This window comes from Echinops telfairi, unplaced genomic scaffold (genome assembly GCF_000313985.2).
Source record: "Echinops telfairi isolate 266 unplaced genomic scaffold, ASM31398v2 ScPeMD7_7469;HRSCAF=8507_1, whole genome shotgun sequence".
NCBI lineage: Eukaryota > Metazoa > Chordata > Mammalia > Afrosoricida > Tenrecidae > Echinops > Echinops telfairi.
This window is the reverse complement of record NW_022111373.1, coordinates 10695117-10710233: the sequence shown is the minus strand read 5'-3', so window position 1 is coordinate 10710233 and position 15117 is coordinate 10695117. Positions and strand designations below refer to the sequence as shown.

Sequence of the window (15117 nt, the reverse complement as noted above, 5' to 3'; positions counted from 1 at the left end):
GGCTGCTTGTTTATCTTCAAGCCTTTAAGATCCTGTATCTTTTGATAGCCAGGCACCATCAGCTTTCTTCACCACATTTGCTAATGTACACATTTGTCTTCAGTGATCATATCAGGAAGGTGGGCACACACTGATATTATATTTTGTTCTTAGATGCCTGATAACTGTTCCCTTCTTTTTATTTGATTTCTATTTTTCAGTGTTATTATGTGTTCAGAATATACTCTGCTGAAAAATTTAATAACATGATTAAGGATTAATATCTATGAAATATTTTATGTTGGCTTATTTCTAAAAGAGTATATGTTGCTGAGAAATCTTTGCTACAGCTAAGAATCTTTCTGCAAGCTATTTTCTGTGCTCTCTGACATTTTTTCCCCATAACTAACTTAGCTAATAAAATAGAGGAAAATGCGCCAGCTTGAATAGTACAGATTGCCCATCTGAGATTACCCGTGGATTTCAGTCAAGATGGAATCAGCTAGTTAAATGGAAAGTAAGTCCATTCCTAAATCACACAGAACATTAGTACAAAACCGAAAGTACCCATTGATCTGACTTTCAAAAGGGGCTTTTGGTTGCAAGTGACAGAAGCACAGCTAACTTTGCAAAACAAAAACACACTAATGGCCAAGGAAACCAGGACGTACATGTAGAGAGATTTACCTCAAAGTGGTATCTCAGGCCTTTGTAAAGGCTGACTGGATTTAAATGTGTAGGTGAGATGTCGGGCTGGAGGCTTTTCCTGACTCACATAACTGCAGGGGCTGATGGACTAAAGGTCAGCATGCAAAATGACAGGCTGCTAACTCAGGCTGCAGAGGCTAATGGTTCCCCGGATCAGCAGACAACACAGCAGGCTATTGGCTAAAGTTTTAAGAATTGAAAATCGGGTGTAGGGTCCACATCAAGCAAAAGCAGGCCACACCCTTGAGGAAACTCTTTTTGAACTGACTGCCTGTCCATAGCAGATTTTTGTCTGGGAAATGATTGCATAATATTCGATCTCATAATGATGGTGACTAAATCATAAATACCTCACCATTGAAAATCAGGCCCAGCCAAGTTGACACACAATGAATCACAAATGATAATAAGTATATTGACATGATAAACACCATTCTTCTTTATGTTTTCCATTTGGGTGTTTGTGTGTGTGTGTGTGTGTGTGTGTGCCTGTATTTATGTCTGTGGATACATGTGTACTTCATTCTATATGGTTTTTTAGAGAGCAAATTTAGAGCAAATCTTAAAAGTAGACTTTATGAATTAGATGTGCCTGTTTCTAAGTTCTATTGTTTTTATGAATCTTAGTAGCAAATAATGGTCCTATAGCTTTATGTGAATGAGTTTCAAAAGCTAATGGAAAAATTAAATGAAAAGACCATGGAAGTTTTACCAAAACATTTTGAAGATCATGTGTGTGTGTTTTCCAGAAACTTTTCTTCCTTTGAATATTTTTACTCAGATAATATTCCCATATGCCAGACAAGTAGAACACACTTTAAGAATCATACTGTGAATATTTGAGGACAATAATTAAAGGGAAATAAAGAGTTTTAATTCACTATTTTGCTTAGAAATTTTATAATCACTGGCTTTATAATATAAAAGAAATATGCATTTGTAGCAAGGGCATTAAGACTTCCCATTATAGTTATTATGTAGTATTACATAACTGAAGCACAGAACATAAAATGAGTTTCAAACAGTTGCAAGGCAAATTACCCAATCCTTAGGTACATATTCACCATTATATTTGACATATTCTAATCATTCATTATTTTCTTTCTTTACTTTTATATATTTATTGTGCCAACACTTATTAGATCTATAATACCTTCTGTTATGAATTGAAGTATGCATCCCCCCAAAAGAAAACAGGGTTTATAATTCCTAACCAATATGTCTATGGTTATAATCTCTTTGGGTATGAGTTTTATTTTTATGTTAATTAAGCAGGCTTAATGTAGGGTGTGTTTTCACTCAGGAAGTTCAGATGGCACTATCTGGTAAACACTGGATTGCTAACCACAATGTCATTGGTTCAAACCCACCAGCTACTCTGCAGGAGAAAGATGAGGTTCTATGTGCCCATAAAAATTTACAAAGCCTCAGAAATACTATATTGGGTCTCTGATTGTCAAAATCAACTCCATTGCAGTAGGCATTTTCAGTCTTCTTATAAAAGATATAAAGGAACAGATAGGCAAACAGAGATGGTGAAGATACTTAGATGCCAAACCACGTGAAATTTACTCAAGAATGGAAGCACAAGAAAGACAAAGACCTTTCTTTCTCCAGAGGAGTCCAGGAAAGAAAGTCTTCCCTGGGCTACAGCACGATAGATACAGATGGCTAGCCTTAAACTGTGACAAAATAAATTGGTTTGTTGAAATTATCCACTTATGATATTTATGTTTTAGCAAGAGTAGCTTCATTTCCCAAATTCTCCTTAAGCTCATATCAAAGAGAGCCGAATGCAGCTTTCCAAGTTAGCAGATCTTTTCTCTTCAGGAAAAACTTAATGGCATGACGGCGGGGTGGGGGTGGGGAGGCAGTGGGGGAGAAGAACTTGTACCAGATTGAAATAACTTCTTTAGTTATTAAGTTTTTAAAGTTTAAAACAATTTGCTTTTAATACAGAAAAATTCATGCATTCTCCTTAATAGACAACACCAATGATGTGAGGCACAGCTTTTCCAGTGGTGCCATGGCTTCTTGTTTTCCCTTCATTTCAGCAAAAAGCCCTCATGTTAGCAAGCATTTTCTGAATTTCAGATGTTCTTAGGTCATATGATGGCTATCCTTAGTGTAGTTTAATGATTTTCTGAGGAACACTTAATCACGATCATTGCATCCCTCATTTATTCAATAAGAAATGTTTATTCAACTCCTCTACTATTCATAGTAGTAAAAACAAAAATTACAATTTGTACTAAGTACTTTTATACAGCTCATTTTTTTCAAATACATGTACTAATTTAGTCCTCCCAATGTGGATACAATTATAGTCTTCCTTTTACAAATAGCTAAACTCAAACACAGTAAAATTATGTAACTTATCCAAGGACACACAAATAATAGGATTTAGAGCTGGATTCATCCCTGGTAGTCTGACTCCAGAATCTGGATACGTAATTGCAGGATGTACCCATCACCTCTCTGGTTCCTAAGGAGCCGTCCAAATAAAATGGACTTACTCCTTTCTTTCAGGTGATTTTAAGACATAGGGGAAAGGTGGCATATAGCTCTACAGTATGTAAGCAAAACCATTGAATTGTACATCTGGATGATTTTAAAGTTTGTTACAGAGTGGAATTCCATATAGGTAGTTGGTAAAGATGGCAGCATTCGTACTTTGATTCAGAGTTTATAGAATGTGTTGATAGAATAGAAGAAAATGAGAGTACTGTTTGCCTAGTGAAACAGGGCAGAGATAGAGAGACCAGAAAAGAAGGTACCCACCCGGGTGAGGATCCTGCTGCTGTGGAATCAATCCTGCCTCATGGGATTTCAGAGAAGGGAAATCTTCACCAGACAGCGTCAACTGCTCCTATGGAATTATTTGAGTGTCCTTTCTGAAGAGACTGGAAAAGTTTCTGACAAAACATAGGTTTCTTGGATACGGGTACCACTTATCAAAATCTGCAGGCTGTAAGGAAAATTAGTTCAACTCATTTTTATACCAAATGTACATTTGGTGAAAAAGTTAGTTTAATTAAATTAAAGGGTTGTTGTTTTTTTTAAAAAAAAAAGGTTCTCTGCCGACTTTTCCCAATCCCTGATCTCTGTGGTCTTCATGGGTTATGCACTGGGCTGCTAACTTCAAGGTCAGCATTTGAACCTAGCAGCCTTTCTGCACTTGAAAGATGAGGCTTTCTGCTCCCATAAAGATGGATAGCCGTGGAAACCCACAGGGGCCATTCTGTCTGTCCTATAGAGTCGTTATGAGTCATAATCAACGGGACAGCAATGAGTTTGGGGATTTCAATTTTGATTTCTAATCATTGGAATCTGTTATGTGTCAGTGTTGACTATTCCGGGCTAATTTTCTTTGGCACACAGTGAATGGATTTAATACTTAGACCTGAAACGAAAACAACAATGAAAACCATTTCCGTTGTGTCCGTTCTCTCTTTGTGGCAATCTCGTGCTGCAGCATCTAACCATTTCAGACATAGACCACCAGGCCTTCCTTTCCATCTGCTCTGCGCACTCAAGTTGTCAGCCTCTCAAGTAGTGCTCCTCCTGCGGCCTGCGCAGCAGCCACACCCAGCTACTATCGCTTTGATTCCAACTTCATGGCACCCGATGGGGGTCAGAATAGAATTTTATCCCCTGGCTAATCGGGGTAAGTCAGGAACCAGACATTTATTCCAACATAGATACCATACTTCTTCTTTTTAAAATTGTTTTCTTGAACTGCATCTTTAAATCATTATGTTGTCTTCTTCAGCCACTCTGAACGATTTACTTATTAACTGATTTGGCCTCTTCTTGTGGTACCTCCAGTCCGTTCTCTCTAATCCATTGTAATCACGTATTTCCATGTTATGGTTTCAATACCCTATCCTGCGTATACTAACATGCCTGTATTTTTCTTCCACTTGTTACTTTCCTTTATATAATAGCTTTCCCCCATTGTTCCTGTTATGTCTGTTCTGAGCACTGACATCCATTCGACATCACATCCCAAAGAGCTTATATTTTGATGTTCTTCTTTCATAGACAGAAACAAATCCTTCGATATCTTTTTAAAAATATAGTTTACTGCTTTCCTCAGTTCCATGTATTTCTGTTTTGTTGGGTGGGGTGGGTGGGGACAATACAGTGGGAGCTCTTCATCTAACCTCTTTTTTCTTATGGAGACTTGTGTCTGTGATGTACTATTTTCTTGTTTTAGAGAACTGACTCATCTTTCAATAAATTAATTTTTCCTGGACAAGCTCTTCATAATAGATTTATTTTGACGAGATGTTTGTTACTGTTCCAGTCGAGCTGATTTCCACTAAGAAATCCATCGATCTTCTCTGCTACTTCAGACTAAATGCACTTTCTGAAAAGACGCCTGCACTCCTTACTTCTTTGCATGACTCTGTCTGATTACTTTTCTGAAAATAAAATGTTTCAAGGGGAGCCTTCTTCTTCCAGTCCATGCCCCCTCAGTTATTTCATCCAAAATTAGAAACACAAGAGGTTTTGTGCCCTGTATGTTCAAGAAGTATATATTTTTTCTGCTTGTTCTCTTCATCTCTGCTTGGCTTCAGAGGATTGAATTCAACTTCAGCAGCCCTTGGAAATCCTATACCTAACTTGGTGACTGTATATTGCTCCAGTTCTTTGTTTTGAAATCTGGAGTTTGTGCTATTTTATTTTTAACATCTCATATTTTTTAAAATAGTTAAATTGGGGAGTCATCAGAGTTCCCTCTTTGTAAGTGTTCAGTTTAGTAAAATTTAGTCAGCCTATGAATTTGTGCAAACATTTCCATCATTCCAAAAGTTACCTTGCATCTGTTAACATTCAATTTCTTATTGAATTTTAAGGATTTTAATTGGATAAATAGAATATCATGATTTATTTGACTACGATCACACCAGAAATTCCCGATGCTCTCTTTTCATGATCTATAAATAAATTTGGAGCTTGATATGAAATAATAAATATTAATAATATAATGTTTTTCTCTTAACAATTACTTTTCCTCTCTCTGATTTTTATGTTAGCTTTTCTTCTCAAATAATCTTCCTCTCACAAGGTGAAATTACAGGTTCTACACTGAAAGCACCGAGGTCAAGCTGCGCACATTGGTGCTAATTGCGCCTGTGACCTTGCTATCGTCAAATGATTTCCCTTTCAGTGTATTGCAGGCTGTAAAGGCTTTGCAGGTATCATGGATCAATTGATAGTTTGAAAAAGAAAGGAAGCTGACTGATATGAAGGGGGTCAAGAAATAATCTAACATAGTTTAAAGAGAAAACTTTAGTTTTTCTTAAAATAATGTTCTCCATCTGAAGTTTGGTGTGTTGGGTGACAGAACTGCCTATGACAAGAATTGTAGTTTTAATTTCTCCATTGTTCCCAGTAGACCCTTGACTAAATAACTTAATCTCCTTGAACCTTTATTTACTGAATGCTCACCATAATTTTTCTTTTGTATAGTTTAAAATCTCAGTTAGAAGAAGTACCTCAAAGGAATGTTAAGTGCTTGAAAGCCTGAGTGAATATGGCCAAATTGGTGATTGCCTCCAAGCATTGCCCCCAAGCATGCTGTATAGGATGAAGCAAGACAACCAAGGGTCCTGCTCTAATTTGGAGAAGGTTCCTGGCTAAAAAAGAAGAATTTAAGGGGAGACTTGGCAAATTCTTGAACTGTTATTTAAACCTCGCTACCAGGCAAGATGTTTATTTATGCTTTATTGACTATCCAAATACATTCTACTGTGTGGATCCTAACAAACAATGAAGAGCCTTGGGAAGAAGGACATTCCAGAGCATTGAAGTGTGCTCCTGTCCAAGGACCAGGAGACAGTTGTGAGAAGAGAGCAAAGGTAGACTGCATGGTTTAAAGTCAGGAAAGACGCTCTTCAGGGTTGTATCCTCTTGCCATACTGATTCAATCTCTATGTTGAGCAAATTACCAGCGACACCGGACAAAATGAGGAATACTGTGGCACCAGGATCGGAGGAAAGCTTTGGAGCAACCTGCCCTATGCTGATGGCGCAACGTTGTGTGCTGAAAGTAAAGAGGACTTGAAGCCCTTGCCGTTGAAGATCAAGGATTACAACCTTCAGTGTGGATTATGACTCAATGTAAAGAAACAAAAATCCTCACAGTTGAGCCAATAGTAAACATCATGATAAACAGAAAAGATGGAAGTTATCAAATAGTTTACCTTGTTTGGATCCACAATCAGTGCTATGTAAACAAGCAATCAAGAGCACAAAGGATGAATTGCATTAGGTAATTTGATCTGCTGCACACGACCTATCTAAAGTGTTGAAAAGTAAGGATGTTTCTTTGATGACTAAGCTGTGACTAAAACAAACTATAGTGTTTTCAGTTGCTTCATATGTATGTAAAATTTGCACATTGAATAAGGAAGGCTGAAGAAAAACCAATGCATTTGAAAAATGGTGCTCCCACGCCCTCTCACTGCCATCAAGTCAATAACGACTCAAAGCAACTCTTCAGGACAGGGTAGAACTGCCCTTGTGCATTTTGGAGATGGTAACTGTGTATGGGAATAGCAAGCCCTGTCTTTCTCCCACAGAGTGACTAGTGGTTTAGAACGGCTGAACTGGCTGACTGCAATCCAATGTTTACTCACTACTCCACCAGACATCTTTGGATTATGGTGCTCGGGAAGAATACTGAAATAACACAGACTGCTGAAAGAACAAACCAATCTGTCTTGGAAGAAGTACAGATAGAATGCTCCTTAGAGGCAAGGATGGTGAGACTTTGCCTGAAGAGTACTTTGGGCGTTTGTCAGGAGAAGACTAGTCCCTGGACAAGGACATCATGCTTGGTTAAGTGGAGGGAGGGGCAGAGAAAAGGAGGGAGACCCTGGGCAAGATGGATGAACAGTGACTACAACAAAAGGCTCATGCAGAAGAACCACTGTGAGGATGGCATAGCACTGAGATGTGTTGTCTTCTGTTCAACACAGGGTTGCCAGAAGTCAGAACACACTTGACGGTGCCTACAGCGATCACACCACCGTTGATTGAGAAGTCAGGGGGCACTGCAAGATAAATATTGGGTTGCAGCACCACCACCAGGGTTTCTGAGTTTTCTAGAGTTAAAACAAACAAACAACCGTGAGACTAAAGTATTTTTGAGAAAGAACTTGAAATGAAAATAGAAAGTTTTATCAAAGAAGCCACCCGTTCTAATTCAAGGTGCTCACTGGAGGCCTCTCCTGGCCTTCACAGATGCCAGTTTATGAAGCAGGAAGGCAAAATGGAAGACTGGGAGATTACAGGCCAGTGGGTGCAGAGTCACGTAGATCTAAGGCAGGCAGGAACCAAAAGTCAGGATCCAAGGAAGCAGGATGGAGAAGGGCAAGAAACAGTGGCCAGTCCCCACCAGTGTCACTTCCACACCAGTTCCAGACCGAAAGAGACATCATTAAGCTTTGCCCACATCCCACAGCTATCCTAAGCTGGCACCAAACCTAACCATCCCAAGCATGATGTTCAATATTTTGGGTTTACTTTATAATCCAATAAAATTTTAAAATACTTTAAGATGGTACATATTTTCCCGTTTTAAAGCTAATTTATACTGAGAGACTAGAAAATACCTTATAAATGGTCGTGCCAGTATGCACATCAAGATTTGGTTGGCCCCATAACCTAGTTCTGAAGCAGTGCAATGTCTACCCTTTGTGATTTGGTCCGACTTGTATTTAAAAGTAGAAAACTTGAGTTTGTTCTGTTTTTAATGGACAATATACCAACTTCTAAATGTTCTCCTCATTGCTCTACTTTGTGTCAATGGACTGTGTGTAACGGTTGACCCCATCTCCGTCGTTTTTCTACCTTTGATTCTTCTGCAAAGAGATGAGCCCAATCTAGGCCGCCTGAGTTGATGGGCATTAGTTAAGCATATCAATGCTAAGATGTTATTGGTTCTATAACAAAAACGTCACCCTTATGCAGTGCAGTTCACTTCAGTATCACCAAGGGAGCTGACTAAGCCTCCCATTGTTCATTGGACTCTGAAATTGTGTCCTCGTTGATTTAGCGCGTTCCTTTTCCTGAGTAATGGAAACCCTAAAACTCACTGCCATCAAGTCCATGCTGACTGCTGGTACCCCTTTAAATAACAGTTCCAATGCCTAATAGATTTTAGAATTGTTACAATTGTTGGTGTGTATACAATCAGGTTTTTAAAATATACTTCCATATAAAAATTAATTCATGGAAAATGAAATGACGTAGCTGTTTGAAGCAATGTCAGGTAGAAAATAAAACTACAAAATAAATATATAAGAGCCCACTGTACTTTATGAGCTTGATTTCATATAACATTGGTAAAAGTTTCATAATAAAAATGGATACAAAATTTTCAGGAAAAAAAATGATGCAACTGAACTGCTCATCTTGAATGAAATCCAAAATCGATCTTGAACTATGTGCTACTCTAGTTTTCAAAGTCAAATGATATTGATTTGAACATGTGAGTATAGAAAAGGATCCAGGTGAAAGACTGAGGTTTAAAATATGTCTTGATTGTAGTCTCACTTTCTTTTAGATCACTTTCTCAAGGAACATGTCTCTGATAGCTCTCTCTCCCCCTTTCTCTGTCGCTCTGTTTCATTGTAAACACCCATTCATGTACACATCAGAAAAGCCTATCCAATTTTACTTCTATGTATTGATGTATTTTAAAATAAAGTTTATTTTTAGTGAACTAGAGTATAAAAGACAAAAGTATTATACACATTACCAGTTCCAAATTATAATTTCATTTCAGGATTCTAAATTAATACATGTATTTTGAATTCAGTGATGTTCGCAGGGATAATGAATGTTTATGGATCCCTTGTTTTTTCCTGTGCCATTCTGATAGGTTAACAAATGGACACATTTGCCCACCACCTGGATGCAAAACCAGATCATTATAAGCCCCCCAGAGGCCCTTCCCCCACTTGCATATCTGGTGCCTATTCTAGCAGCTATCTGTGTTTCTTCAACTCACACAAACATGGTCATACAGAATGCGTGATTGTGCATATGATTCATTTAACTTGACATTGTGTTTGTTGAATTTATCTGCACACTGTTGTAAGTAGTGTTATCTCACTCATTTACATCCACATATTGTTCTTAATCCAAGACTGCTATTTTTTACTGGCGCAGATAGCTCCCTCTTTCTCCTGTGAAATGCCTGGTGAATTTCACCCACTTCTTTGTAGTGAGCAGCCCAATGTCTAATGGACAATACCATCAGGGACCTTTTGTATGACTTTCACATTTATTTTTCCAGAGTAGACACAAATGGACACTTGAGTTTATTTCAGTATTTTGGTATTATGATTAATGCTGCTATTACAATCCTTGAATGTGTTTTTTGTTATGTGCTTATATTTATTTCTATTTAATTGGAGTGGAATTATTGAGTCACAGGAAATATATCTGTTCATTTTAGTTGATGCTGGCAATTTCCCACAATTAATATACCAAATCACACTTTCCCAGCAGTGTCTGTAGGTTCCAAATCATCTACCAGCCTGTCAATAGATAATATTGTCATTAGGTGTAGTTTTAGCCATTCTCATAGCTGTGTGAGTATAATGTTATCACATTATGATTTTAATTTGCACTACCATCAGAATTAATGAGATGGAGCTTCTTTTTTATGCACTCACTGAACACTTGAATTTGAAACCCGCCCAATCGTGTTATTTGCCTGTTTTTTACATGGGCCTGTCCTGTAGAAGTCAATTGATCAATTCTAAGTCTTGTTTAGGTTTGTTTATGGAGCCCCTATTTTGTTCCTTTTCTGTAGGTTAACAATATTATCTCATTTCAATTCGTTAAAATTTTAAGTATATGGATTTTTACTAATTTATTTAATAGTGTTCTGGTATAATTTTTTTAAACAGCTTTATTGATCTATGTGTCTCTTATTTTCTTCCCAACAGTTTTCCTGGGCATCGTGCCACTATTTTTCAGTATTGGGTGTTGCTATAGACAATCCAATAAGAGGAAAAAGCTCCCTTCTTTACTTCTAGCTAAATAGTATTGTATGATTGATTGATTGATTTATATCCTAACCTAATTATATATGTGTGTTTGTGTTTAATTAACCTTGCTTTATTTTGAGGGCATATTCTTTGAAACTTGTGAATTTTCCCTTTTGTGGCTACTCAATATGCTTCCTCAAACATTTTTTATAACCATCTTTTATATTCCCTTTAATATATATCCAAATATACTAGCTCTAGATGTATAAATGTATGTAGAGATATATAGATATCTAAATAGGTAGAACCTGCTAACATTTTAACCTGCCTTTTATATTTTTATTATTTTTCTAAATTTTCTCGTCTCTTCTTCCCATACTTTCTAAAAATCTGGTTTTTACTACTTCTGAGATGGTTTTCATTTCTTTTTTCCCCTTCTATTTCTTTACTTAACTCTGTTTCAATTTTTACCTTAAACTTTCTGTTTAATTCTGGATTTCCTTCTTCTAGGAGGCTGTCCTCCGTTTCATTGATTTCTCTATAATTTTGGTGTCTTACTGCTATAGGTTCCCTTTTTTTTTCAATTGTAAGTTAGGTGGAAGTTTGCGTTTTCGACCATCCATTTTGTATTTCTGGCATCTACTCTTTAGTTTGGAATACGCCCTTCCTCCTCATTCTTCAGTGTCTTCGCAGAGTGTCATTGCTTCTTCCCCCTCTTCTTGCTCCTTCTCTCTCCCTTCCTCACCTCTTCTTACCTATTCTCATTGATTGCATTTATCTTGAATGGATTTGATAGAGATTTCTTCATTGACTGTCTACATTATAGAATGGGGAGACTAGGGGAGACCAGCTTAAATTTTAGTTTAGTATCTCAGAATATTCCCTCATTTGTTTCTGCCTGAGGTAATGACTATGTGCTACTAAAAGAAAGCCTTTCTAACTCTTATGTTTGTTGAATAGGTCATATTTTGTGTATGATACTTTAGATCAGTAGATTAGGTCCGTATAGTTCCTCATCTTTATAGGTAGTAGTCTTGCCAAGATCCTACCTCTCAGGATACTCACTGGTTTTTAGTCCATTCTGACTCAGGTTGACTCTATAGGACAGTCAGAACTGCTTCTTGGGGTTTCCAGGGCTTCCAAATCCGATGGGAGCAGATGGCCTCACCCTTCTCCTGTGGAGTGACTAGTGGGTTCAAACGTCTGATCTTCTGGTTAGCAAATCAATCCATAGCCTAAGGACCCCTGTCAAGATACTCCCTAACATTCGATGGAGTAAATGTTATCTAGCAAATAATGTGATGCTGCCATTCAGGCAACAAGTTATTAGTTTTACCTCTCATGGTGTACCACCTGTTTTGGAAAATGCATGCTCTGCCAATATTAACAGAGGCAGGTCTCTCTTCCACGTCACTCCCCTCAATGTTTGATTATGGGAGTTATGGATATATTCAATTTTTGTTTTCTTTAGTATTTAGGATTGATCTCTGAGTGAATAGAAGGTCATAGCTTCATAATTTTAAAATCTATAGCTTAAAGTTCAGAATGCAGTATGTGAGCATTGAAATTTGACATTTGGAAGTATTTTAATTTAATTTAAATATAAATTTCTCTAGTGATTCCAGTTATTAAATATCATATACATATTTTATTCAACAGTTTAATTTAAATATTGAAAGTTTATTGCTTTAAAAAAATCATCCTAACCCTCTTTCTTCTTTCCAGATGCAGCAACTCTTTCATGAAAATTATGAACACAATCGAAAGGGTTATATCCAAGACCTTCACAACAGCAAAATCCATGCAGCCATCACCCTTCATCCTAACAAAAGGCCTGCATACCAGTACAGGCTGCATAATTACATGCTCAGCCGCAAGATTTCTGAGCTTCGCTACCGTACCATCCAGCTCCACCGGGAAAGCGTGCTGATGAGCAAGCTCAGTAACAGTGAAGCGAGCAAAGAGGACCAGCAGCTGGGAGTGATGCCTTCCTTTAACCACTTCCAGCCTCGGGACAGAGATGAAGTGATCGAATGGGAGTTTCTGACAGGGAAGCTCCTTTACTCAGCAGCTGAGAATCAGCCACCTCGACAGAATATCAACAGCATCCTAAGAACAGCTCTGGATGACACCGTGCTACAGGTGATGGAGATGATCAATGAGAATGCCAAGAGTAGAGGCCGACTCATTGATTTCAAGGAAATTCAGTATGGCTACCGCAGGGTGGATCCCATGCATGGGGTGGAATATATTTTAGATTTACTCCTCTTATACAAAAGACACAAGGGCAGAAAACTGACTGTGCCAGTGAGACGCCACGCGTACCTTCAGCAGCTGTTCAGCAAGCCTTTCTTCCGAGAAATGGGCGAGTTCGACGTCAACAGCCTGGTGGAGAGCATTAACAGTGAAACTCAGTCCTTCTCCTTTATATCGAATTCGTTAAAGATGCTCTCCTCTTTTCAAGGTGCCAAAGGGGTGGTTGGGCACGATGAAAAGAAAATACACATTCTGGTGCCTCTCGTAGGAAGGTATGACATTTTCTTGAGATTCATGGAGAACTTTGAAACAATTTGCCTTATCCCAAAGCAAAATGTCAAGCTGGTCATCATCCTTTTCAGTCAAGATTCTGGCCACGATTCTAGCAATCATAGTGACCTGGTAAAGGGATATCAGAACAAGTACCCTAATGCAGAAATGACCTTGATCCCCGTTAAGGGAGCGTTTTCCAGGGGTCTTGGTCTTGAAATGGCCTCTGCCCAGTTTGACAATGACACCTTGCTGCTATTTTGTGATGTTGACTTGATCTTCAGAGGAGATTTTCTCCAACGGTGTAGAGACAACACAATTCAGGGACAACAGGTGTACTACCCCATCATCTTTAGCCAGTATGACCCAAAGGTAACCAATAGGGGCAAGCCTCCCATTGATGATGATTTCGTTTTCTCAGAGACGACAGGATTCTGGAGAGACTACGGATATGGAATCACCTGTATTTATAAAAGTGATCTTCTGGGCACGGGTGGATTTGATACCTCAATACAAGGCTGGGGACTGGAAGATGTAGATCTCTACAACAAAGTTATTTCATCTGGCTTAAGGCCCTTCCGAAGTCAAGATGTAGGAGTGGTGCATATTTTCCACCCAGTTCATTGTGATCCTAACTTGGACCCTAAGCAGTATAAGATGTGCTTAGGGTCCAAGGCAAGTACTTTTGCCTCGACCATGCAACTGGCTGAACTCTGGTTAGAAAAACATTTGGGTGTCAGGTACAATCGAACTCTCTCCTGACAGTCCAGGCAACACGTATTGCCTTTTGAAAGGGGAAGTTTACCTCATTGTTGGTTGTTGTTATTTTTATTTTATTATTATTATTATTGTTATTGTTATTATTGTTGTTATTTTATTTGTGTTGTCGCGGTCTGAAACTACTCTTGGTTGTCTTCCAAAGGGTGTTTGTTGACCTCAAGCAAGAAGAGTCTGCAGTTCACTGATATTTCAGATTTCTACTGAAGTCAATATGTGTGTTAACTTTTTTTATAACTTTATTCAAGATTGGTTTAAACCATGGCAATCAAATGACTTTTGAAGCTCATTCATCAGGAGAGCTGACTTAGAAGAATGTTTTCTTGGGACTTAAAGAGGCAATATCGACTTTTATTTTGTTTGTCAAATTTAATGTGATACAAATATTTACTGGGGAAAGGTACCACAAAAGTGCTTTATGCTTCCTACGGGGAAGGGACTCTGTAACATACACTTGAGTTTTGTAATTTATACAAGGACTTAAATATATAGACGATAATTTTCTTCATCTTTAGAATTTTTAAAGTAAATGAACACCTATGATTGTATGTTTATTTTTTAAAAAAATGTTTTAAAAATTGAGGAGTTTTGTTCTACAAGCAACCGGTACTGGCTACCCTGGTCTTATGACAATTATGCACTCCTCACAACTGTCTGCTATAAATGCGAATGAACTTTATTTTCTCAAGGAAATATGATTTAATTAAATATTCATGTACATTTTAGAAGCTTTATGAAACAATGTCCTTCATTTGCTGGCAAGAAGATACAATATGACAGAACCTGGTAATTTATAATAAAATACAGGCGTAACAGTATTCTTTTTCACAAACACCGCAAATGTTGTATTGCTTCCTTTTACTCATACGCGATGTGTTTCTTAAATGTCACTCTCAACAAACATGCCTTCAACAAAGGCTGGGAACGTTAGCAAGGGCTTATGGGCATTCTGTTTGTATTACTCTGTTTTCAAACCGATGCTTCACAAGTGATTATAAGGAGCAAGTTCAACATTAAAAAATTTGTAGTCCGGGAGACACAGCTAGCCTCAGCCTCCTCAGCATTGGGATCAGAGAAATCCTTTAACATGGGTTGGTAGATGTTTCAAAGATAC

General features: G+C 37.9%; 1 protein-coding gene across 1 annotated transcript in view; it reads left to right on the top strand.

Annotated features, from left to right (window-relative positions):
- CHSY3 (chondroitin sulfate synthase 3) overlaps positions 1-14826 on the top strand; it is a gene marked incomplete at its 5' end in the record, with an annotated part of 310709 nt that extends 295883 nt beyond the window's left edge. Inside the window, one exon of the mRNA XM_013005966.3 lies at positions 12426-14826. Coding sequence (XP_012861420.2) covers positions 12426-13988 — 1563 coding nt within the window. The remainder of the gene's footprint in view (positions 1-12425) is intronic.
- Between the last annotated feature and the right edge of the window lie 291 nt (positions 14827-15117).